The 25,880-nt window shown below is 39.3% G+C and overlaps 1 protein-coding gene across 1 annotated transcript; it reads right to left on the bottom strand.

Moving 5' to 3' along the window:
• Positions 1–257: 257 nt before the first annotated feature.
• On the bottom strand, positions 258–6,280 carry LOC127441248 (pre-mRNA-splicing factor CWC25 homolog). Its single transcript, XM_051698426.1, has 9 exons — positions 6,119–6,280; positions 5,639–5,811; positions 5,185–5,421; positions 3,567–3,636; positions 3,355–3,482; positions 3,130–3,196; positions 2,828–3,024; positions 2,375–2,539; positions 258–548 (listed from the first exon to the last, which is right to left on the bottom strand). Exons 1-9 carry the CDS (start codon positions 6,134–6,136, stop codon positions 434–436), a joined length of 1,170 nt encoding a protein of 389 aa, XP_051554386.1. The 5' UTR covers positions 6,137–6,280; the 3' UTR covers positions 258–433.
• Between the last annotated feature and the right edge of the window lie 19,600 nt (positions 6,281–25,880).

Genomic DNA, 25,880 nt, shown 5'->3' with positions numbered 1-25,880 from the left:
TCAACTAGCATGCAGGATAAACTTGAGTTCTTTTTTTTTTATTATTGTTTTAGAGACACTGCTTATACATATCAAAGTTATAAACAAAAATTATATGCACTTAAACCAAAATTTCATATGTACCAATTTAACCATTAAAAAAAACTGCAAATTAGAAAAATAAATTTGTCCATGTATACTAGACATTTTAAAAATGTATATACACAGCAGTACTGGCGAATCTAACAGGTTGAACAGGAAAAAGACAAAGCCATGGACAGTGTCAACTCAGGGCATTTTATTTACAGGGTATTCATTAAAATATACAAAATTTCAACCTTTTTTTAAAACTTCAGAATAAAAAACAGAGTGGTAAAAGAAGGCATTCTATGATTCTTATGATTTTAAAATTGCAATAAATCTTTTTTTTTTTTTTTTTGAGCCCTTTGGCTCTTCATCTTCTCATGAAGTTCTTTTCCAGAGCAGCGGGGGTCCTCTGAATGGAGTGAATGTTTCTTTTCACACGGTCCTCCAAAGAGGAAGTGGCAGCACTCTCTAGCTTCATGTCACTGTAATTAGAGATGTATAAATTAATAAGTGAAACAAACCACAAAAGTAATTTACCATTACACAAAGCATTTTATGATAGATCAAGAGCTGGGACAGTTTGTCCAGTAGAACTCAGAGCTGAAGTGCTTAGCCATGGTGGAGCAGAACTGGAATCAAGTCAATTCCTCATTCTCACACTTTTGCACCCATAGACATGAACTTAAAACCTTCTAGATGGTAGTCCAGACGATCAACCACCAGACCAATGTTAATTTGAGGATTTGTTGACGATAATGTACAAAATGTATGTCTAACTGTAACAGACCTCACATAAAAATGTCAAACATCTGGAAAAATCTAGAATCATTTATAAATTTAAACATGTATCAAACATAAAAGATACAACAAAAAACAACTGTCCTTGTTGGGAAAACCCGAGCTCCTGAAATAATAGCAAAAAATGTATCTACTTAAGTGTTAGCTAAATAAATTACTGTAATCTGAATTCTTCAAGCTTAGAAGGCGATATCATGTGATACCTGTTACTTTTTTCAGCGCTGGTCAGGATGCGGCAATCACAGTCATTATTATTACTGGATGAGAATTTTTATAATAGTTTTATAAATACTGCGGAGTTCGATTTCCATTCTCAAGTATGAATACTTGCAATTATCAGTTTGTATTAAAAATAACTTTCCAGAGTAAAATGCCTGTAATAACATAAAACATTCTGAGATTTAAATGCAGATGCATTGAGTATTCCATTTTCAAAGCATCATGCACCCCCTGCAAGAATAAAACTTTGTGTTTCATAAGACAGTCAGTGGCTGAAAAGTGCAATGTCAATGTGTAGGTATTTTTGTATTTTCTGTTATAGCATAATTACATGTACAGCTGCTTTAAAACTACGGCTGTTGTGAAAAGTGCAATACAAATAAATTTGACTTGATTAGGTCTGTTCCCCACACAAAACTATTGTATGAATTTTGAAAACATGAAACATATCACATGAGTCATATGTGCAGTCAGTGGAGATGTTAAAAGGCGTCCATAGAAATTATCAGTTGTTGTTTTCTGGATGAGGAAAGCAGACAGGCATGTATTTTAGATGAGCATGTAAGAATTGTAATTTTCAGAAAAGGTTAATGTCTCTGAATGAAACCTTTTTCTGAATGGATAGACAGACAGGTTACGAATTTATAAAAGTAAAATCACAGGGAAGCATGCTCCAGTACTAACCGAACCACACAACCCCCACCCCTGCTATGATGCTTTATCACCTCATCTAGATTATAGTTGACAAAATCAAAAAACCCTTCGTCAACAAACATTTTCATCAGTAATTTCATGGACGAGATTTACACCATTGCACCAGATTACCTTCTTCGATCAAGAATTACACCCCTACTGCCACATTTAAAACTACTGGTATGACTGCAGAAGTCAATTCGGTTTTCATTAAAGGTGCCACTCACTTCAGCATGTCATTTTGGACTTACACCGACACCTAGGGGGCATGGATGCAGCATCCATGTGCTACTCTTAGTTAGCCATAATTAATTTGATCCATTTTGTTAAAGTGTCCAATAACACGGCGGTTACTGAGATCAAGCAAGTAGTATTTCCGGGCTAGTCATGTGATTCTAACATGGCAGCCTCCATGAGAGGACCCTCTCCATGTAGAATAAAACAGCTTTAAAAAGGTTACTGATGTGACTGGACTCTCCATCTCATGCGAGTACTCATGATTTCAAACATGTTTTAAAACAGCAATTTATTTCTTTAGGAGTAAAACTTTTTTAATGAGGAAAAAAACTACTCAGTGCACCTTTAAGAAAATACTCACTGAATAAAACCAGCATGACGGTTCTGTTTGTTGTTGTCTCGAGCCTTCTCTTGTTCCTCTTGTCGCTTATATTTCTTCACATTACTTTCCCTCTCCACTTCTCTTTCACGGGCAAAATCCATCATTTCCCTTCTCTTCTTCTCCAACTCTTCAGCTGAGAGGCGCCTAAGAAAAGGGGGATAAAATCTTAAGCAGGGATGTCTTCTATCTTTGCATTCTATGCAGCTGATGACACTGAAAGACTTCTACAGTGTAATATATATATATATATATATATATATATATATATATATATATAATATAAATTTTAATCAAACATTTTCATTACAAGCTCTTTAAAATATATGACACCATACATGTCTATTGTGATTTACATATATGAGAACGAAATACTGAGTACAACACACTTGACAATTTAAACAAAGCAACACAGGAAAGTATTAAGAGTCATACTTGCTGTAATTGGTGTACTGTGGTCTTTGATAACGGTCTCTATGTCTCAACGGGCTGGGGGCTTTACTTTTGGGTCTCTTCTCTGTGTCATGAGAATGATTGTCCCTGTCCGCTTTATGAGACAGAGGGGACCGGCTCCTATCTCTTGAACTGTGCTCTAAATGGTTAGATGAGTGATGCGATCGGTTCGCTGGTACCTGAAACACAGGTAATAAAATACATTTATAAACAATAATGCAGTACAATAAAGAATTCACAAACAATTTCCAGAATGCATCTTTACAAGCAAGAAAATGACTTACTTGGAGTCCATAGCCATATTTGTGATGTCCGTTAAAGGTTGCGACATCTGATCGTTCCTCTTTTGACCTGGTTGGTAAAACAGACCAATAAATTGATGACAAGTCAATCAATGAAGTACACTGCCCAGCCAACAAGGTCCCCTGGATTAAACCAAGGGATATTTATGCCACAAAACCAACCAAAACCAAATAAAATATGGAAAAAAAATTTTTTTTATTTTGTACCTATGCTTCCTGTCTTCCTCATCAGAGCTTGAACTCCTCCTCCTGTGCTGCTTCTCCTTCCTCTTCGCTTTCTCCTCTCTTTTCTCCTTTTTCCTTTTCTTCTTCTCCTTCTCAAGATTTTGACGCAACTATGGACAGAGAGAAACAAACAGTCACAGATTGTATAAAATCACACACATACCACAATATCAACACACATGCAGTCAACTAACCATCTTTTGGATTTCTTTCATTTTAACAGGATTTGTAAGAACTCCCCTCTTTTTCTCCTCCTCTCGTTTGCTGAAAATAAAAAAGGGGATTGTTTACACTATCAGGGATGCAAACTCATGAGAGTTCAAAAAGGTGAGAAAGTCATAGCAGGTGTTCCATGTGTATATTTTCAGTTAATTTGTTTGATGTATTTAATGCTTTTTGTTCTATTTAAAGCAGGGCTGTTGATTTAACACATTAATTCAGTGCGATTAATTATATAAAAATAACGCGTTAAAAATACTAATGCAATAATCATGTCCCCGGACTGTAATAAGGAATATTCTTACCATCGGAGCAATTCAAACTTGAAGTACCACCTGTTTTCAGCAGGGGACAGTTAGCGAAACTCCAGCTGTTTTAGGGACGTGCAGCTGTACAAACATCAAACCACACTCAGGCTTGACACTAGCAACAGCACAAGATGAGGACGTGTACTAGTGTTCAAACACAGCTGGATGGAGCATAATTCCGAATACATCTTGAGATGTGCATTTTTCCCCTTTTTCACCCAATTTGGAATGCCCTATTCCCAATGCCAGCTGCCTCCGCGTCTGAGACCATCAACCCGCGCATCTTATCACGTGGCTTGGTAATGATGGCTTCAAGCCATCCACCACGGCATCCGCGCTCAACTCACCACGCACCCCACCGAGAACGAACCACATTATGGTGACCACGAGGAGGTTACCCCATGTGACTCTACCCTCCCTAGCAACCGAGCCAATTTGGTTGCTTAGGAGACCTGGCTGCAGTCACTCAGCACGCCCTGGGATTCGAAATAGCGAGCTCCAGGGGGAGATTTGCTTTCCTAAGTTTCAAACTACTCTTGACACAGCCACTTAAAAACACTGTGTTTGTGATGCAGCACAACCAAAGTGAGACGCTCCAAAAGCATCTGTCTGACGCATATGTACACTGATGGGTCCTTAGAAAAGCCCTTATTATAAATCTACCTCAGACAGATTGACAAATTCACTTGCAAAATGGATTGCTGTGAACTGTAGGCCAATGATAGGATTGTGTTCAATAATATAGAAATAAACAACATATTGCCTTCTAAAGCCACTTTTTGTCTTATCAATGCTTTACTCATCTGCCTCAATGTAATGCACTTTAATTATCTTAATTATAGTATACATTATATTTAAATATAACTATTTATAATTATTCATTATATATTGAATTATTGTTATTTGAAGGCCTTATTCAGCTAATATTTATATATGCGATTCATTTGATTAATTAATTGGCATATCATGTAATTAATTGAATTATAAAAATTGAATCAATTGACAGACCTAATTTAAAGCTTTTTTAGGTGTTTAAGCTTAAAGTACCACTTTCAAAGTGATTTTAATAAGGAAAATATAGACAATTTCCCCCCAGAATTGGGGTAAATTAGCTTCAGAAAAGATGACTTTAGCTAAAAAAAAAAAATAATCAACATTTTACAAACTCTTAAAAGAATCTGACAAGCTGTCATGTATGAAACCGTTTAAAACTTACCAATGAAATAAAGGAATTAAACAAACTAGTAGCAAGACAACTAGCTATTAGTTTGTTTTTCAAACTTACCGGATCTCAAAGAGTGGGTCCTCTCTTATCTTAGCAGCCATATCATTGGTAGAAACAGAACTGGAGGGGTTGAATATAGAACCAGGCAGGAGGCCCGTCTGAGCAGATGGACCGCTCTCTGGTTCCTCATACTGCTGGGTGATCTGCTTGTCAATGGGGCGACCAAGGAGGTACTCATCCCGGGAGACCTGTCCTGCTGGACCCTGGTACATCCAGTCCAAACGGTCATCTTTTTTCCTGCAACATTAAGGTGGTAGGATTGATGAATTTAGTGCTATAATAAAAAAACTTGACAACCAAACATAATGTTACATGGGAACAGGGATTAGGTATATGCAGGTATATATGCATCAGGTATATGCTGTATTAGGAGTAACTTGGATGAAAAAGCATATGCTCTGACTGATCGTCATGACTTAAGTATCATCAGAGGATGTGGTTAGGTGTCACACACTTTACAGCGCCTGTCTCTTGCGCATATCTGGTGATCTCCTCTCGAGCTCGCTCATTTTTCAGCTCTTTCTGCAGCTCCTCGATCTTCTTCCTCTCCGCCTCGTGTTTCTGCTCCGCTTTCCACACTCGCTCGATGTTTTTCAGAGTTTGGGGATGCCAACTCTTTTTCAAGTTCTGGTGGGATTCACATAAATAAATAAAATGTAAATCACAATTAAGTAAAAACAAACATTTTAGACAAACAGACGTGGCGTGCTTCCAGTTAAGCTAGTTCGCGCTATAAAGAACCAGTGTCGGACTGACAAAATGCCAACTACCTCTCATACTAATTATTAGTATACTGCATTTACAGTGAGTAAATAATACTGTCAAGCTTTCCTAAACAAGACAACAAATTGAGGCCACTGGTTATCTTCAGTAGCTGGCTCGTACTGGATTATCTTTCACGCACTACAGGAAGAAATACATAAAATGTACTTACAAGATCACCACCTCCCATGCTGATGAGGATGAATTGATAATATTATACGGAGTTATTTCAAATACACTATCCAAACGACGGAAATGTGGACTTAAAATTCCATTTTTGTTGTGTGGAACGAAACACGAACGCACTTCCTCCTTCTTCTTCGTTAGTGTTTTATGGCGGTTGGCAAACCAGCAATTGTTGCATTTTCCGCCACCTACTGGTATGGAGTGTGGAGCATTGACGTTACGGTAAAAAAAAAAAAAAAAAAAAAAAAATATATATATATATATATATATATATATATATATATATATATATATATATATATATATATATATATATAAATTCTTAAATCCCGTTTTTCAAATCTGTGTCCTTCAAATATATTACTAAAAATGTATATACTCTTTCATCCTTATTTAGTAGGCTTTTCAGTGAAAGCTGAGTAATATCTATAGATTTCATTGCTTCTATAAGTTGTGATCTTACATTCTAATATGAAAAATATTTTATTAGGACATGTTCAACTGTTTCAGGGATTCATGTTTGCCAATACTGAAAAGTGATTGATTTAATGAGGAATGCCCAATTCTGAGTCGAGATATTATGGTATCTTCTCTTCTGTTGACATAACTATTCCTCTCAACTCCAACAGCTCTTTGGATATTATATAAATGACGCCCCTTTATATCTCGATCACATTGACCTTGCCACATCCTTATTACAGCTGTTTTGATAATTCCTTTCACTTCCATTTTACTCAATGATACACTAAAGTCTATATCATGATGCCTTACAGCTTGTTTAGCTATCTGATCAACTTCCTCATTTCCTTCTACCCCCACGTGAGCAGGTACCCATAAAAAGGAAATGACTGTTCTTAACTGATGTATCCTATACAGACTTTGAAATATATCTAATAAAATATCCTGCCTTGAAGATGATTTTCCACTTTTTAAACTAGCTGTATTGCCTGAATCAGGATCTTTAAATCCATCTGTGTATATTTGAATTGTTGAGAAAAATTTCTGGTCCAAATACTGACGCACTATTGTATCTTTTTAAACTCGTCTGTTTTTGTCATTTATTCTGTCTAGCACCTGAAAGTCAATTGTTGGCATTAGGAAAAGCCATGGAGGTGTTACTGACATGACAACAGTTGGGCTAACTTTGATATTACTTATTCCCATTTGTTCGGCCTCCTTATTTGCTTTCCATACAAAGCTATTCGGGTTCATATATTCCCAACAGTTCTCAAGAACTCTTTTGACTGGATGTGATTCTAACTGTCCTTTTATAGAAATCCATTATGCCATTTCCAGCTTGATTCTTCGAATTTCCAATGGCATCTCATCCATTTCCACTTGTATTGCTGATATTGGGGATGTTTTAAATGCACCACAGCAAATTCTCAATGCTTAGAATTGTATAACATTTACCTTATTAATCAATGATTTGCATGCTGAGCCATACACCATACTTCCAAAATCTATTCGAACATACTTCTGGTTCAACAATAACATTTTAAAATAAAAGTCCTCATGAGGTTTACTAGCAACCCAAAACAATCGAAAAATCTGGCATGTCATGAAAAAAAAAACACAACTTGGTCACTTTGTTTTCGATTCTGCAACTCTAATAAGATTCGTGATATACATTTAAAGATTCTTTAAAATTTATACTTTTATAAGCACACTTTATCAAAATTTCTTGATATTGATTAAAACTGTTTGTTTTGTGTAGAGCAGCCAGAAAGAATTGAACATCTTTTGTTCACTTACGACTCAGTACACTCGATGTAGTAACGCATATGGGGAGTGTCTTCTTACACAACCTACTTGAAACCTCTCTACAATAACACCGATATTCTAATATTGGCTATGGTGTTTGAGCCCACCTGTTTTGCTGTGAAACTTTTCGCTATAAAAATAGGTGCACAAACACCATTTCCTCAGAATTTCTTCCTTCAAGACAGCGATCATCTCTTGTCTAGAAGCCCTTTACCTTTGCCGTCGATATACATGAGTCAGTGGGCGGAATCTTCGTGGGAAGACTTTCCGCTCCCCTGCAGTGCTCTGGCGAACATCACACCACCTCACTGATTGACACTTCGCTGGTGAACGGGCCTCAGCATCCTGATTCCCCGCAGCTCTTCGGCAGGGTTTGCGTATCCTTACAAAGCAATTGTATATTGTGTATTGTATATTGTGTGATATAAATATAAATATATATAAATTTATATATTTATATATCTAAAAGAGTCACTTACGTGCTCGCGTCTTTTTAAAGATGTCGTTCCGTAAGTGTTCCTTGTGCGAGAGGCACATCCCGTCTGCAGATCAGCATGAGAGCTGCATTAACTGTCTGGGCTGCGCCTACGCAGAGACAGCTATCTAGTATCAAGATGCTTCGCTCGCGAATCACCCTTGTTCTGAGGGGTGATTCAGCCTCACGCGTCCTCCCACCCGCCTCTTCTGTGATACCCGAGGATTCACACGAGGAGGCACGGCGGGGCCGTGAGGTCGAGCAGAATGACTTTGAGGTGGTCCTCGTGGCGGCACACGCCCCGTGAGCCCCTCAATCTCTCCGAAGCACGTTTTCCGATATGCTATGTGTGAGACGAGCTCCGGCCTTCTGAAAGAGCAGGCAGCCTCGTCTCGTGCAGCGGTTCTTACGCTGGGGATGATAATGACGAAGTCACATCTCTCACTGCATTAGGCAAGTGGTCAGTGGATGATGCTGCCACCCCTCCCCCCAGCAAGGGCGAGGAGCGTGCATGCACCACTGACAGGGAGATGCTCCATGTTCTTACAAGGGCGGTCGAAGAGCTTCACCTTGAGCCTACACTCTCGCGCAGTGACGCCATCCTCTTTAATGTGGATCACAGGGAATATAACGGTTACCCCTGTGGAGGAGGTGGTTGTGGCACACCTCTGCCCAGCAAGTAACAGGCTGTGGAAATCACGCCCCATACATCCTTCCAAACCGTGTCGACAAACGTCTGCACTGGTGGGAAAAGCTTACTCAGAGGCAGGACAAGCTGGATCGGCGCTCCACGCAATGGCCGTGCTCCAGGAATTTCAAGCCAAGCTCTTCAAGCAAATGGATGAGCTTGGCTTCAATTCAGAGACATTCAGAGAGCTCCGCACCGCTACAGACTTAGCGTTGCATGCCATGAAAGTCACTGCGCAGGTCATCGCAAGTCCATGGGCAACCTGGCAGTTCTGGATCGACATACATGGCTGACCTTCACAGAAGTGAGTGATAAGAAAAAAGCCACTTGATTGGATGCTCCAGTTTCTCCAGCGGCCTCTTTGGCAGCTCTTTGAATAAGTTTGCTGAGCATTAAATCACGACTCAGCAGCAGTCACAGGCTATGAGACACTTTATGCCCAAACAGAATACATCAGAGCCAGTTGGCCCTCGCTCTGTTTTGAGCCAGCACCCAACTAAAAGCCCCATACCTGCTGCCTCACCGGCACCTGCGTATCAGCACATGTAGCAAAAGCAATCCTGACGGGCACAACCCTTTGAAGTGGAAAGCAGAGCCCGCGGTTCCCTCCGGGTCTGCTCCAAAAAAAGGCTCGACTGGAGACACAAAACACTGTTCCCCATCTCCCCACTACTGTTTGCCAGGAATACTTAATACTTAAGCCCTTCCCTTTAAGTAGTGGCTCCCCATCATTTACGAACAGACTTAGAGGTGGCACACACATTGCAGTTCTTAACATAGTCCACAACCTCAGTTGCTAGGTTCTCCCACCAAAACCGGTTTTGTACTAATCTGCAAGTAGCTTGTGTGCATGGATGTCCGGAGCAAACCGAGTCATGAACCCACTGAAGAACTCTGTTGCGTAAGGATCTGGGAACAAAGATCTTATCAGGAGGGCAGTCGGTGGGAGTGGGTTCTTGGTTCTGAGCTTGGGTGATATCTGCCATAATGTCCCTTTGTACGGGAGCAACAATGAGGGTTGGTGGGATTATCTAAGTCACAGAGTTGTTGCAAGTATTGGACCCATAAATGCAGGACAGGGCATCAGCTTTGTTATTCTTGGAGCCAGGTTGAAAGGTTATAGTGAAATCAAACCTGGAGAAGAATAGAGACCATCGAGCTTGACGAGGATTTAGACAATTAGCAGACTGGATGTATTCCAGGTTGCGATGATCCGTGATCACCAGGAAAGGATGACGAGCTCCCTCTAACCAATGTCTCCATCCCTCGAAAACCACTTTCATGGCCAACAGTTCACGGTTGCCGACAATTTCTTTCAGCAGCTGACAACTTGCATGAGTAGAAGGCACAGGGATGGAGTTTGGCAGGAGATCCTTGTCGTTGAGAGAGTACTGCACCAACTCCTGAATCAGAGGCATCCACTTCCAGCATGAAGGGTTGAGTGGGGTCTGGATGATGGAGAATGTGTGCAGTCGTAAAGCGTCATTTGCGGTCATCGAAGGCTTGACGAGCAGAAGGTGTCCAGATTAGTTTCAGAGCTTTTCCTCGGATCATTGAGGTAAGTGGAGCAGCCACCGAGCTGAAACCTCAGATTAATTGTCTGTAGAAATTGGCAAAACCAAGGAAGCACTGTAGTTCATTGACAGACACAGGTAGTGGCCACTGCAGCATGGCTTGCACTTTAGAAGAGTCCATGGTGACCCCCTCGGGGGAGATGACATACACCAGGCAAGAGATGGTAGATTGGTGAAACTCACATTTCTCCATTTTGACATACAGTTGATGTTGAACGAGGCAGTTGAGCACTGTTGAACATGTTCATCAAGGGAAGAAGAGTATATCAGAATGTCATTGATGTAAACAATAACCCATTTGCCAATAAGATCGCAAAAAATGTCATTTATATAGGCTTGAAAGACAGATGGACTGTTGGAAAGTCCGAAAGGCATCACCTGGTATTCGTAGTGGCCAGTGTGTGTAGAAAAGGCAGTCTTCCATTCATCTCAAAATCAAATCAAATCAAATCAAATCACTTTATTGTCACACAGCCATATACACAAGTGCAATGGTGTGTGAAATTCTTGGGTGCAGTTCCAATCAACATAGCAGTCGTGACAGTGATGAGACATATACCAATTTACAATAACATCAAATTAACACAACACAATTTAAACATCTGTTATACACATAATTACACTCAACAATATACAAATAATAACATACACTGTACAGTATACAATACGCTGTTTTTTTATTTATTTATTTATATTTTTTTTACTATATAGATACACATTATTCAATAAAAATTAAAAATTAAAATATATATTAAAAAAAAGTATATATATATAGAATGTACAGTATTGTACTGTATTGACATTCAGGCTGTCGGTTGATAGTCAGTTGTTAAGAGAGACATAATATAATAATAATATAATTTATGACAGTCCGGTGTGAGATATAAGAGTAAGGGTAATAAAGTGCAGTGCTGATGTATATTGATCATGAGAGATCAAGAGTTCAGAAGTCTGATTGCTTGGGGGAAGAAGCTATCATGGAGTCGGCTGGTGCGGGTCCTGATGCTGCGATACTGCCTACCTGATGGTAGCAGTGAGAACAGCCCATGGCTCGGGTGGCTGGAGTCTCTGATGATCCTCCGAGCTTTTTTCACACACCGCCTTGTATATATTTCCTGGAGGGAGGGAAGCTCACCTCCGATGATGTGTTTGGCAGTTTGCACCACCCTTTGCAGTGCTTTGCGGTTGTGGGCGGTGCTATTGCCGTACCAGGCAGAGATACAGCCAGTCAGGATGCTCTCCACAGTGCAGGTGTAGAACCGTGTGAGGATGTGGCGGTTCATTCCAAACTTCCTCAGCCGTCTCAGGAAAAAGAGGCGCTGATGAGCCTTCTTCACAACGACTTCAGTGTGGACAGACCATGTGAGTTCCTCAGTGATGTGGACACCCAGGAACTTGAAGCTGCTGACTCTCTCCACTGGTGCTCCATTGATGGTGATGGGACTGTGTTCTCTGTCTTTTCTTCTGAAGTCCACCACAAGCTCCTTTGTCTTACTGACGTTGAGGGAGAGGTTGTGCTCCTGACACCAGTGTGTCAGGGTGTGCACCTCCTCTCTGTAGGCTGTTTCATCATTGTCAGTGATCAGACCTACCACCGTCGTGTCATCAGCAAACTTAATGATGGCATTGGAGCTATGTGTTGCCACACAGTCATGTGTGTACAAGGAATACAGTAGTGGGCTGAGAACACAGCCCTGTGGGGCTCCAGTGTTGAGGATCAGTGATAAGGAGATGTTGCTGCCTATTCTAACCACCTGGCATCTGCTTGACAGGAAGTCCAGGATCCAGCTGCACAGCGAGCTGTTTAAGCCCAGAGCCCGGAGTTTCACATAAAGCTTGGAGGGCACTATGGTGTTGAATGCTGAGCTGTAGTCTACAAACAGCATTCTCACATAAGTGTTCTTTTTTTCCAGGTGGGAGAGAGCAGTGTGTATTGTAGATGCAATGGCATCATCAGTGGAGCGGTTGTTGCGGTAAGCAAACTGCAGTGGGTCAAGACTGAGTGGCAATACAGAGCAGATGTAATCTCTGATTAGTCTCTCAAAGCATTTGGTGATGATGGGGGTCAGAGCAACAGGACGCCAGTCATTTAAACAAGTTATTTTTGATTGTTTTGGAACAGGCACAATGGTGGATGTTTTAAAGCATGTGGGGACTACAGACAAAGAGAGGGAAAGGTTGAAAATGTCCGTAAAAACACCAGCCAGCTGGTTCGTGCACGCTCTGATGACGCGGCCCGGAATGCCGTCTGGGCCCGCGGCTTTGCGGATATTTACCCGTCGGAAGGATCGGGTTACATCCGCTACAGAGACGGAGAGTGAACTAACCTCTGTAGCTTCAGCCGCGAGAGCTCTCTCCGCGAGGGCGGTGTTATTTCCCTCGAAACGAGCATAAAAAGTATTTAGCTCATCCAGTAGAGAGGCAGCGGTGTTCATGGCGGAGTTTTTATTCCCTTTAAAGTCCGTGATGATGTTAATTCCCTGCCACATGCTTCTAGAGTTGGTGGTGTTAAACTGTCCTTAAATCTTGCTCCTGTACTGGCGTTTTGCTGTTTTGATAGTTTTTCGGAGGGCATAACTGGCTTGTTTATGCTCCTCCGCGTTCCCGGAATTAAAAGCGGAGGTCCGCACAAAACAGTCTTGTAGCGTAGAATCTGATTGGTCCGACCAGCACTGGATCGTTCTGAGGGTGGGTGCTTCCTGTTTCAATTTCTGCCTGTAAGCGGGCAGAAGCAGAATGGAAGAGTGGTCCGATTTGCCAAATGGTGGGCGGGGGAGGGATTTGTAGCCATCCCGGAACGGAGAGTAGCAATGATCCAAAACCCGGTCCCCTCGTGTGTTGAAACTAATGTGCTGGTGATATTTTGGTGCGACTGATTTTAAACTGGCTTTATTAAAGTCCCCGGTCACAATGAACGCGGCCTCAGGGTGCGCGGTTTCTTGCTCACTTATACTCCCATACAGATCCTTGAGTGCCCGGTCTGTGTCGGCTTGTGGGGGGATGTACACAGCAGTGATAATGACCGCTGTGAATTCCCTCGGTAGCCAGAATGGTCGACACAGAAGCATAAGAAATTCCAGATCAGGAGAACAGAAAGACTTGATGGAATGTACGTTCCTCTGATCACACCAGGATTTGTTGATCATAAAACATACACCACCTCCTCTAGTTTTACCTGAGAGGTCTTTCGCTCTGTCCGCTCGGTGCATGGAGAACCCCGCGGGTTCAATGGCTGAGTCTGGAATCTCCGCAGATATCCAGGTTTCCGTAAGGCAGATAATGCAGCAATCCCTTGTATCTCGTTGGAAAGAGATCCGCGCTTTCAGCTCACAGAGCTTGTTATCCAGAGACTGAACATTTGCCAGTAGAATAGTGGGTAGCGGGGGTCGATTTGCGTGGCGTCTTACTCTGATGAGAACGCCGGCTCTGTTTCCCCTATTCCTCCTGCGTTTCCGCGGCCGTGCTGCCCAGACAAAGGGCTCCGCTTGCGTGTTTGTAAACAGCGGGTCGGCATTGAGGAATGTGAAGTCCGGTTTTCGGTGTGAGATCGCTGAACCAATGTCCAAAAGTGTTTGTCTGTCATAGACAATAAGGCAGACAACATCGAAGACAAAAAACATAAGAATTGTAAACAAAACAAACAAAACATTGCTATGTTGTGTCGGAGCTCGCAATGCAGCAGCCATACTCGGCGCCATCTTGAGGTCCAAAAAAAAAAAAAAAAAATTGCGTATTAAATTGTAGGCGTTACAAATATCCAGTTTGGAGAAGATTTTGGCACATCGTAACTGCTCTAATGCTGCTGGTACCAGAGGGTAAGGATAGCGATATTTGATGGTGACTGTGTTCAGGCCTCAGTAATCTCCTCAGCAGGAGAAGTGGATGATCGAACGAACCCTCTTTCTAGGGACACCGAAATGTACTCCTCCATAGCTTTAGATTCAGGTGCAGATAAGGGGTATATTCATCCACGTGGAGGAGAGGTGCCTGGCAGAAGGTCAATGGCACAGTCACAGGAATGGTGAGGAGGAAGTTGTGTAGCCTTTGATTTGCTGAATGCCTCCTGGAGATCCGAATAATAATGTGGCAGGATCGACATCTCCTTCTCAGTGAGGATAGTCGTGGTGCTTACAGGAGGGAGAGAGATGGGTTCAGGAAGGTTGAGGCAAGGCTGGAAACAGGAAGCACTCCAACAAGTGATTTGTCCATCTCTCCACGAGATCTCAGGGTTGTGAAATCTCAGCAATGACAGGCCAAAAACAATTGGGTTCTTAATGTAGTGCTGATACATGTAAATGAGGGACATAGGGGACAAAAGACAGATTCAAATTCGTGGCGAGACCCAGGTCAAAAAAGTTACCTGCAGCCCCATAATCTAAAATGGCAGATACATGATGTTCATTATCTAGCACACGCAAAGTAACAGAAACTTCAAACTGTTCAATAAGAATTAGGTTTGAAAGTTCCAAACTCACTGCCGCGTCCCCCTTCCTAGGGGGACGAGTAGGGCAGGCAGCCAATAAATGTCAGTGCCTTTTTTTATACTTCTGTCCTGTCCCTGCTAAGGTCTGTGCACGTTGTTTTGCTGTGTAAATATTTTACTCTTTACCCACATTCGAAATACTGTATATCTTGTATTATACAATCTCTTGAGCTCATAAATAATGACAAAAATAATAAATTTCTGACATTGTTTTTATTTTTGATTATGTATTGATTTATTCATTTGTTTTGCCATGCTTAATTGTTCATTTATATAATGTGAAGAAAAAAACACGACTTGAGAACTAATAATAAAAAAATAAAAAAATTAGCTTGTAGTTTAGCTTGACTATACCATTCTCTGGATTTAAAAAAAAAGAAGAAAAAAAAAAGGGAAAAGACTGGACCCTTGACCCTGCTTTTGAATTCTCGTGTAGGGCTTTACTGGTTGTTTAGATCAGTGTTACTATCAGAAATAATTAATAATTATTTCTTTAGTTATTAATTAATATTTAAATTAATTAATTGAATCTAACTCATTAAAACCTCATATGGGGCTCCAGTAAATGTAGTGTGCTACGTTTAGGAGCGGGTTTGGTTATTAGCAATAATTAATAATTATCAAAGATAATTATTAATTATTAATATCAATAGAACATTGATGAGAATCAATGTTAGCTTTTTTAATCCTTTAAATCAACAATTGCTAATTGTTAACATCGATGAAACATTAATTAAAATTAACACTAGCTTATTGATCATTCAAATTCAACAATCATCAAAGATAATTATCAAAAATCAATAGAATATTAATAAGGATTAACATTGACGGGGCACCACCCTGGAATCAGGGACTAATAACCAGATAGTAAAACAGTCTCAATATTAGATTGTTTTCTTAGGTAAATCAACATCCGAAGAATATCGATTTTCAAAAAAAAAAAATAATGAATGAAGGTTTGAATCCGAGCACTGACATCCCGTCAGCATGACACAGGCGTATGCAAAACAAACCAAAACACTTCTCTTTGTAATATAAACAAAACTTATTTATGCAGTAATATCAATTAATAATTAATACAATGCAGTCAATAAACTTCCGACTTACAACTACAAACTAAACGGTGATATGATTAGATATGGAAATAAAAATAATCCTATAACACATAAGGTGTGTGTGTGACAGTGTGTGTGTGTGTGTGTGTAAGGAGGGACACGCACAAAATGGCGGACGTGACTCTCGTGGAGAGTATGTCACGCGAGACTTCCGGCCAGGGAATATGACCACGAATGGGGGCGGCGAGAAACCAGTCAATGGTGTCTACCAGTTACCGCGTGTATCCGCTTGTACGATAGCTTAGGGACAAAGCTGGGCTTTAGCATTAAGCTATCTAGGAGCCAAAAATGTGTGCCAGAATGTTTGTGAGGGGTCGCGTGTGTGTGTGTGTGTGTGTGTGGTTAGTACAAGAGAGAGAGAGAAGTGACGGTCCTAAAGCCGATTTTGCGATCGTGGGAGAGAAAGCAGCTGTTAGTTCATCGCTCAGAGATGCGGTGGACGGCTCGTAAACAGTTCCGCGTACTTTGTCTCTTTAATGGATGAACTCAGTTTTTCTGTCTCACCCGCGATGGCGAAATTGCACAACAGTCCAATTTGGTTGGACCACAATACAGCAAAACAAATTCGTGATAATTAATACCCTGAGTATTAATAATGATCGACATGGCGGTCCGTAAACTGTACAAGCAAAAACCTTGAAACACAAGAATAACACACTATAATATTCTATCTCTGCCCAGACGTAAACCTCTTTCTTGAATTGCATGAGGACAGAATGTGTGTTCATCTGTCCTTTAACTCTGACCCGGTTCCTTGAGGCTCGTGTGATGACGGGAGGCCGTTTCCTCGCTCTGTTGGCGGGCACGGCTGTTGATTCTCGGCGGGCTAGCGGAGAACTCAGAAATGTCGACTTGATTGAAGATGGAAGAGAAATCTTTAATCTCTTCACTTCTGCAGGCTTACGGATAAAGTTGCGGATTGCTCGGCGGTCTCCTTCGGATCCATTAGAGTGTTCGGTTGAACACAGAGTAATCTCAACTCGTCCAGCGAGATGGAGATTGTATGGCCACAGTTTCAAGTCGGACGTTACTTCCTTGTGCCACGAGGTTGCACCTGAGAGCAGCGATGAGCTGCGTCTACATGCTGCAAACAAAGTTGCTGGAAGCAAATCCCAGAAGCATTTCAGAGGTATTTCAACTCCTGATGATGTCATGGTTTGAGGTGCGTTCTGTGTGTGCCCCATCCAATAGGAGTTGAGAGTTCGATCCTTTAGTGAGCAAGGCTTCATGGGATTTGTAGTCTGTTTTGGACTCCCTTTGTTTGATTTTGGTGCGATTTTTATCAGTATAATTTACTAATGTTTAAAAACAGAAGATCTACAGAGAAAGGTGTTCACCATTCAAAGTGCTGATTGGTGGATGAAGCCGAGGTCACAGCACCTTTTCACCAGTTGCAAAGGGCAAATGATCTCTAAACTGGTCCCAAAGGCATACCTGCAAAGGTTTATACAGACTAACATCAATACACTAATAATGGCCAGTAATGCAATGATGATGTTGATGAGGTAGACAGACAGTCAGACAGGCAGGCAGGCAGACAGACAGACAGACAGATGATAGATAGATAGATAGATAGATAGATAGATAGATAGATAGATAGATAGATAGATAGACAGACAGACACATGCTCTGTTTACATTATACTGTATCTACACTCATGAATGCTTCAACATCAATACATTAATATATAGATTGATAGATTGCTAGCAAATAAGTAATTTTGAAATAGATTTGTTACATCCCGAGGGACATATTACTATTATATCATTGTGATGGTGATATTTAAATGTGGTTTGTGTGTGTTGTATCTCCCTGTGCTTTCCTTGTCATTTTCGCTGTCCATTAAGCAGGATAATGAGACCCACCTGCTGATCATTACTCATGATTGGCTCAGCCAAGGAATGGAGAGTACAAGAGGCCCACAACTCTCTTCACCTTGGAGAGAGATGCTCAGAGAATATTTTCTCCTGCAAGAGTTATTCTATCTCTTGGTCCCAGCTTTACATTTGTTGTTGTGCTAAAGTGAGTAGTATAACAATCTTGTTTGTTGTGCTAAAGTGAGTAGTATAACAATCTTGTCATTTGCAGTTGTGTACTGCTTATACTCCTGTTGAAATACTTGACAGTTGAATGTGCAATTTCTACACTGTTATTACCCCAACTTTATTTTGTGTAACCCATTTAATTTGTTTGTTGTGGGATTTCTTTAGAAGGGAGGTTGATGCCGTTTACTTTTGAAAGATTCTGTTTTCTCCTGTTTATTTATAGAGGGGGAGTTAGTGAAGTGATTTGTGTTTTCTTTTTCTTTTCGATAGGTAAGTTATTTTCTAAACCCTCTCGGAAGAATGTCTTTTGTTTGTTATTTTGGCCGGTTCCACTCCTGAAGTCTGTCTGTTTATCCCACTGTTTTCTTTAATACATTTTTGATATTTTTGCCATCACGTGTTATGTAATTTGTGGTTGCTCTAGGACCTGGAGACAGGACCACTCTTGCACTCTCTCTCCAAAACATTTGTTACCCACCTTCCCATACCCCTAGACCAAAGGAAGGTGTGCCGTAACAGATTGCATACCTAAGTACTGAGCGTCATTGACAAATCAGCAAATTTCGAGTGCTTTATGCAGGTTATTACTTGGTGTTCTTCCGCTGCTCCCAAAATGTTCTGCTTCACTAGTTACATTAGGCTGCATCAAGTAATTTAACTGATCCTCTTTTTGTGCTGCAAACATGAGTACACTAGATTTTATGAGCTTGAAACCTTTCCTGTGACTTTTTCCATTACCTTGGAGGTGCACCAGTGGGATAGTAATTAAGCATTTATTTCAAATGAATGAACTGTCAAGGAATGAGGAAAATAAGACTGCTAGTAGCAATAGAACTATTATGTGGGGGCCTGGGTTTGCTCAATGAGTAAAGACTGACTACCACCCCTGGAGTCGCGAGTTCGAATCCAGGGTGTGCTGAGTGACTCCAGCCAGTCTCCTAAGCAACCAGATTGGCCGGTTGCTAGGGAGGGTAGAGTCACATGGGGTAACCTCCTCGTGGTTTCTAAAATGTGTGGTTCTCACTCACAGTGGGGCACGTGGTGAGTTGTGCATGGAAGCCTCCACACGCGCTACGTCTCCGCGGTAACGCACTCAACAAGCCACATGATAAGATGCGTAGATTGACTGTCTCAGACGCGGAGGCAACTGCGATTCGTCCTCCGCTACCCGCATTGAGGCGAGTCACTACGACACCACGAGGACTTAGAGCGCATTGGGAATTGGGCATTCCAAATTGGGGAGAAAAATGGGAGAAAAACAAAAAAGAAAAAAGAACTATGATGTGGTTGTAACAGAGAGTGTTTGCGTGTTAGAGGTGGGAGCAGAAAGGTTAGAGGCAGGCTGGATCAAGCTAACTTTATGACCTGTAATGTGGGCTATAGGCTGACAAAAATCATGCTACTTTTTTGTCTATAAGACAATGTTTTATACTCAAACCTCCATACATGCATAAGTTTAGCTATACTAATAAACAGCTAAACTTATGAAACTTAAAGCTATTAAGCTAAGCTTAGCTACATACAAATGCATGCACACTTGAGTGCAAGTGGCAACATGCAAATGTTTAGATATGTTTCTTCTTGATCTAACCCTTAAAAATTACTTTTGTTGGTATAACCTAATGTATTCATGTTTATTTAGTCATGGTAAATAATATTTCTGACTTGAATTAAATCAGTTAATTTAGATGTTACCACATTAATCATATTTTTTGGTTACCTAACAAATGTATTTATTTTAGCCCAGTAATATTAAAACGGCTCTCTCTCTCTCTCTCTCTCTCTCTCTCTACACACACACACACACACACACACACACACACACACACACACACACACACACACACACACACAGCACAGATGCGTTCGGAAAGTCATTACTACTCCCTGCCGAAGAGGACTTCAAATGACGTCAGAATATAGCAAGACACGATGGGCCCAGTTGCTTTAAAAAGGCACAGACAAAAGACTTAGCAACATGCTTCAAACACTGCATCAAAGGAGCGCAACTGATTCCTTCAACGCGACTGTAAAAATGCTTCTCATCGCTCTTGTTCTGATCTTTGTACTGCTGCCAGTCGGAGGTGCACCTGTCAAACCAGCGCATGCATTATTTACTAGAGCGATAGAAACTTCAGCAGACAAACAGGTAGGGCTTAGACACTTTTCAGACAGTTTCAGCTGAGCTCACGAGGGGGATGACGACCTTCCGTAAACTTAGTGCCCCTGTGTGGCTCTCCAAGGTGCTGAAAACACGGCGCTGTTTCAGGGGCAGTTCCTGTAGTCATATCATAAAAATGCTTGAAGCAGCGCAACGAATAGAACAAAATGGTGTTTCAAGGCGCGTTTTTAAAGTTATTTTTAACGCTGCACGCCGTATAAAAAACGCGGCGCTCTTGCACGAGACGTTGACAAATCAGTGAGACGAGGTGCAAAGGTCAAAGACGTCCATCTAGTCTAGCGAATAGAAAAAAGCGGAGTAAAGTGTGTTTGAAATTCGATATTCGTTGGACATTCGGTTTCTCTTACACGCGCTCTCTGCAAGCGACAAACATACAAAGTTTTCATTTACACCCTTAGGTTAAAGAGTATATAACTGTACTATACGGGCATAAAACATCGTACTCAGAACACGCATGCTGTAGCTGCAGAATTATGCCTATAATTCGCTTTCACTGCCTAACGTTCGTAAGGGACCGTCTGAAAAATCCACCCATTGCGCCAAAACATAGGCGATGTCCAATCGTTCATTCAGTTGGCGTGTTAGTTAAACGAATAGTTCATCCAAAAAATTAACATTTGCTGATAATTTACTCACCCTCAGGCCATCCAAGATGTATCTGAGTTTCTTTCTTCATCAAAACAGAATTTAAGACTTTTAGGATTTCATTTCAGGCCTCCTCCTCTAAACAATGCAAGTGAATGTACTCCATTTTTTTTGACGGTCCAAAATGCATATTTAGTGTGCATCAAAATAATCCACATGACTCCAGTCGACAAATAAAGTTCTTCTGAACCCAAACGATTGATTATTTTTAGAAACAAAACAATACTTATATACTTTTTAACTACAAATGTTCACTGCCGTACATCTCTGTGACCTGAGCTCATGAGAGGGATGAAGTAAGCTTGTTGGTAAGGTCACGCGTCATATTTACAAGAGGAGTGCTGTACAAAAGTTTAATTGTCTTTGCTGTAGATTTGTATTTGTATAAGTGTATTGTTCAAAATGGTCATTTGGTGTGTGTATCCTGGATGCTTCAAACTTCAGAAACCCTCACAGAAACCAGATCCAGGTCCAGATACAGAAAAAATCCTCCACATGCAGCAATGACAGCTTTGCAGATCCTTGGCATTCTAGCTGTAAGTTTGTCCAGATACTCAGGTGACATTTCACCCCACACTTCCTGTGGCACTTGCCATAGATGTGACTGTCTTGTAGGGCACTTCTCACGCACCTTACAGTCTAGCTGATCCCACAAAAGCTCAACGGGGTTAAGATCCATAACACTCTTTCCCAATTATCTGTTGTCCAATGTCTGTGTTTCTTTGCCCACTCTAACCTTTTCTTTTTGTTTTTCTGTTTCAAAAGTGGCTTTTTCTTTTCAATTCTTCCCATAAGGCCTGCACCCCTGAGTCTTCTCTTTACTGTTGTACGTGAAACTGGTGTTGAGTGGGTAGAATTCAATGAAGCTGTCAGCTGTGGACATGTGAGGTGTCTATTTCTCAAACTAGAGACTCTGATGTACTTATCCTCTTGTTTAGTTCTACATCTGGTCTTCCACATCTCTTTCTGTCTGTATTAGAGCCAGTTGTTATGGAATGTTTTTATTTAATCATTCAGTTAATCCATTTTTGATAACTGAATTAATATGTATGCAATATGCAATAATCTAAAAATGACAGTTTGTAATCAGTGTACTATGAATAACTGCATTATGAATGTTAATCAATATGTTAGATATTTAATCATTCATTTGTTGATTTAATTATCATTTATCATTGCAAAATAATGGAAAAATGTAGCTTGGCTTCTCTAGGGAGAATTACAACCTCTTTCTGTCAAACTTTGGATGACCCAAAGGGAGACGTGTGTGGGGATACTAAAAGGATAATTTAATGTTTAATAAGAGCAAAGCTGGTGTCCAAAAACGGCAGATGATATATGTGCATTAATTAGTGCTAGAAATGACATGAAAAGCATGTAAACATTATATGACTTTAAGGGAGATGTGCGTGTGGATATTAAAAGGATGACTAAAGGTCAGAGACAGGAACTGCCTGGTGTCCAAAAAAGGCAGATGATATATGTGCGCTAATTAGTGCTAGCAATGAGATGAAACAGGTATGTGGGCAGACATACAACTCTCCATTTTTAGGAATATGTGTAACCAACGATTTAATATACTGATGAATTATAATCGTATTCGTATAATTTTATACGAATTTAATATACTGATCAAATTAATGCAAGAAGTAAGGATAGTTGGTCAATATAAAATGTGTAACCATATGACGTGATTACATTGTGTTTTATACATAGAAAATGAATTAGTCATGCTTTTGCCATCATTGCAGCACACTGGGGTCAAGGGTGACCAGCTAGAAGGGAGACGGCAAAGATGAAACTAGGGAGGCATATGAAGAGGCATATGGATGAAGAGGCCATCACTCAAAGAGATAAGGGGGATTTATTATTTTTTAAACAAATTCAACAAAATTCACCTAAATGCTTTTTTTCACATTCCAAAAGTTGTAGTAAGTTCCAGTTAATAGACTGACTTACTACAGGTGAGATTTCTACAGTAAGTCCAATTATATGAATACAGTATTCAATTATAAAATTAAAAAAAAAAAAAATAAAAACAAATCGCCAAAATGCTTTTTTCACATTACAACGGTTGTAGTAAATTCCCAGTGGATAGAAGGACTTACTACAGTTGAGATTTTTATAGTAAGTCTAATTATATGAATACAGTAATCAATTATAAAAAATAAATAAATAAAAAAAAAAAATCACAACAATTCACCTAAATGACAGAAGCAATTCTAAAGGCTAGGCTTCCAGGTAACCTGATCTCATAGAGGAGCATGCCCAGGGAGGTTAAAGTTGAATTAGGATTAGACTGTTCTTTCATTGTTTGTAAGAAAAACACTTCAACCTTAGAGATGTTGTTCCATGTAACAAGCATAAACAAACACTGTATATAAAAGCATTAAACTAAACACAAACTCAAAAGGGATCTTGTGCATGTGGGCATACAGCCTTTAAAATTGGCAAATGTCATTAAGAAAAATGTTTTTTTTTTTTTGTTTTGTTTGTTTGTTTGTTTTTTGATAATTGAATACTGCATTTGTTTAATTGGAAGTGCTGGAAAATATCACCTGTAGTAAATTAGTCTATCCACTGGGAACTTACTACAACCATTGGAATGTGAAAAAAGTATTTTGGTGAATATTGTTTAAAAGAAATTCTAAAATATTCGAGTACTGTGCTCATATTATTAAACTTACTGTAAACATCTCACCTGTATTAAGTCAGTCTATCCACTGGGATGTTACTACAATTAATGTAATGTGAAAAAAACATTTTGGTGATTTTTGTTTTCAGAAATAATTGATTACTGTACACATATAATTAGTTACTGTAAACAATCTCACTTGTAGTAAGTCAGTCTATCCACTGGGAACTTACTGGGTGATTTTTTTCTAAAAATGATTTATGACTGTACACATATTATAAAACTTACTGTAAAAATCTCACCTGTTGTAAGTCATTCTATTCACTGGGAAGTAACTACAAATTTTGGAATGTGTAAAAAGCATATTGGTGAATTTTGGAGATTGTTTTTCTAAAATAATTGACTACTGTGCATATATAATCAGAGTTAATGTAAAAATCTCAAATATAGTAAGTAATTCTAGTCAATGGGAACTTACCACAAATTTTGGAATGTGTAAAAAGCATATTGGTGAATGTTGGTGAATTTATCCAAAATTCCGTCCTTCTATCCACTGGGAACTTACTACAACTTCTGGAATGTGAACAAGCATTTTGGGGAATTTTTCTAAAATAATTGATTACTGTACTCATATAATAAGAAATACTGTAATAATTTCACCTGTAGTAAATCAGTCTGTCCAACTGTACCTTACTACAACCTTTAGAATGTGAAAATAACATTTTGGTGAATTTTTGTGATTATTTTTTTCTAAAATAATTGATTACTGTACTCGTATGATAATACTGTAATAATTTCACCTGTAGTAAGTCAGTAAATAGTAGCTTACTACAACCTTTAGAATGTGAAAATAACATTTTGGTGAATTTTAGTGATTTTTTTTCTAAAAGAATTGATTACTGTACTCATATGATAATACTGTAATAATTTCACTTGTAGTAAGTCAGTAAATAGTAGCTTACTACAACCTTTATAATGAGAAAATAACATTTTGGTGAATTTTAGTGATTTTTTTATTTTTTTTATTTTATTTCTAAAATAATTGATTACTGTACTCATATGATAAGAAATATTGTAATAATTTCACCTGTAGTAAATCAGTCTGTCCAACTGTACCTTACTACAACCTTTATAATGAGAAAATAACATTTTGGTGAATTTTAGTGATTTTTTTTCTAAAATAATTGATTACTGTACTCATATGATAAGAAATATTGTAATAATTTCACCTGTAGTAAATCAGTCTGTCCAACTGTACCTTACTACAACCTTTAGAATGTGAAAATAACATTTTGGTGAATTTTAGTGATTTTTTTTATTTTTTTTATTTTATTTCTAAAATAATTGATTACTGTACTCATATGATAAGAAATATTGTAATAATTTCACATGTAGTAAATCAGTCTGTCCAACTGCAGCCTATTACAACCTTTAGAATGTGAAAATAAAATGTTGGTGATTTTTGTTAATGATTTTGTTTTTCTAAAATAATTTGTTACTGTACTCATATGATATGATATACTGTAATAATATCACCTGTTGTAAGTCAGTAAGCCCCAATAGCTGTGTTTTTCTCAATAGAACATGCAAGTCAATTGATTGAATGCTCAGACCCCTGTTACGTTTTAGAGCAGTGTGTCGAGTTTTCAGATGGTCCCTTAAACACCATACGCGAATATCGAACTTACTACCAACTTTACCTCGCTATAGAAAAATGCTTTCTGTGTGAACAGAAACAGCTTTCTTAGTGTCATGCTGCTGTTAATTTAAGGTGATGTTTTTAATTGATCTGACCCTTAAAAATAGTTTCGTTTGTGTAAACTAATATGGGTTGATTAATATTACATTAAATTTTTAACTTGAATTAAAGCAGTTAATTTTAACACATGGAGCAGATTTTTAGGGTAACCTACTTGATTTTTCCCCCTTTTTCCAGATACAGAAAGCATACTGTAGGCATTTTCTAGAAGAAAAAAAATATTATTATAGTCTTAAAAATCTTTAAATTTCATTGGTGAAAAGCTTATTGTAATCATCCAAGTTCGTCAAGGAGAACAGTAAAAAGTAGTCATCTGTAATTGTTACTTTAAGGAGATATTTCTACCTGATCTAACCCTTAAAATAAGTTAGCATAAATAATGC

The sequence above is a fragment of the Myxocyprinus asiaticus genome, chromosome 5 (assembly GCF_019703515.2).
Source record: "Myxocyprinus asiaticus isolate MX2 ecotype Aquarium Trade chromosome 5, UBuf_Myxa_2, whole genome shotgun sequence".
NCBI lineage: Eukaryota > Metazoa > Chordata > Actinopteri > Cypriniformes > Catostomidae > Myxocyprinus > Myxocyprinus asiaticus.
This window is presented reverse-complemented; position numbering and strand designations above follow the sequence as displayed.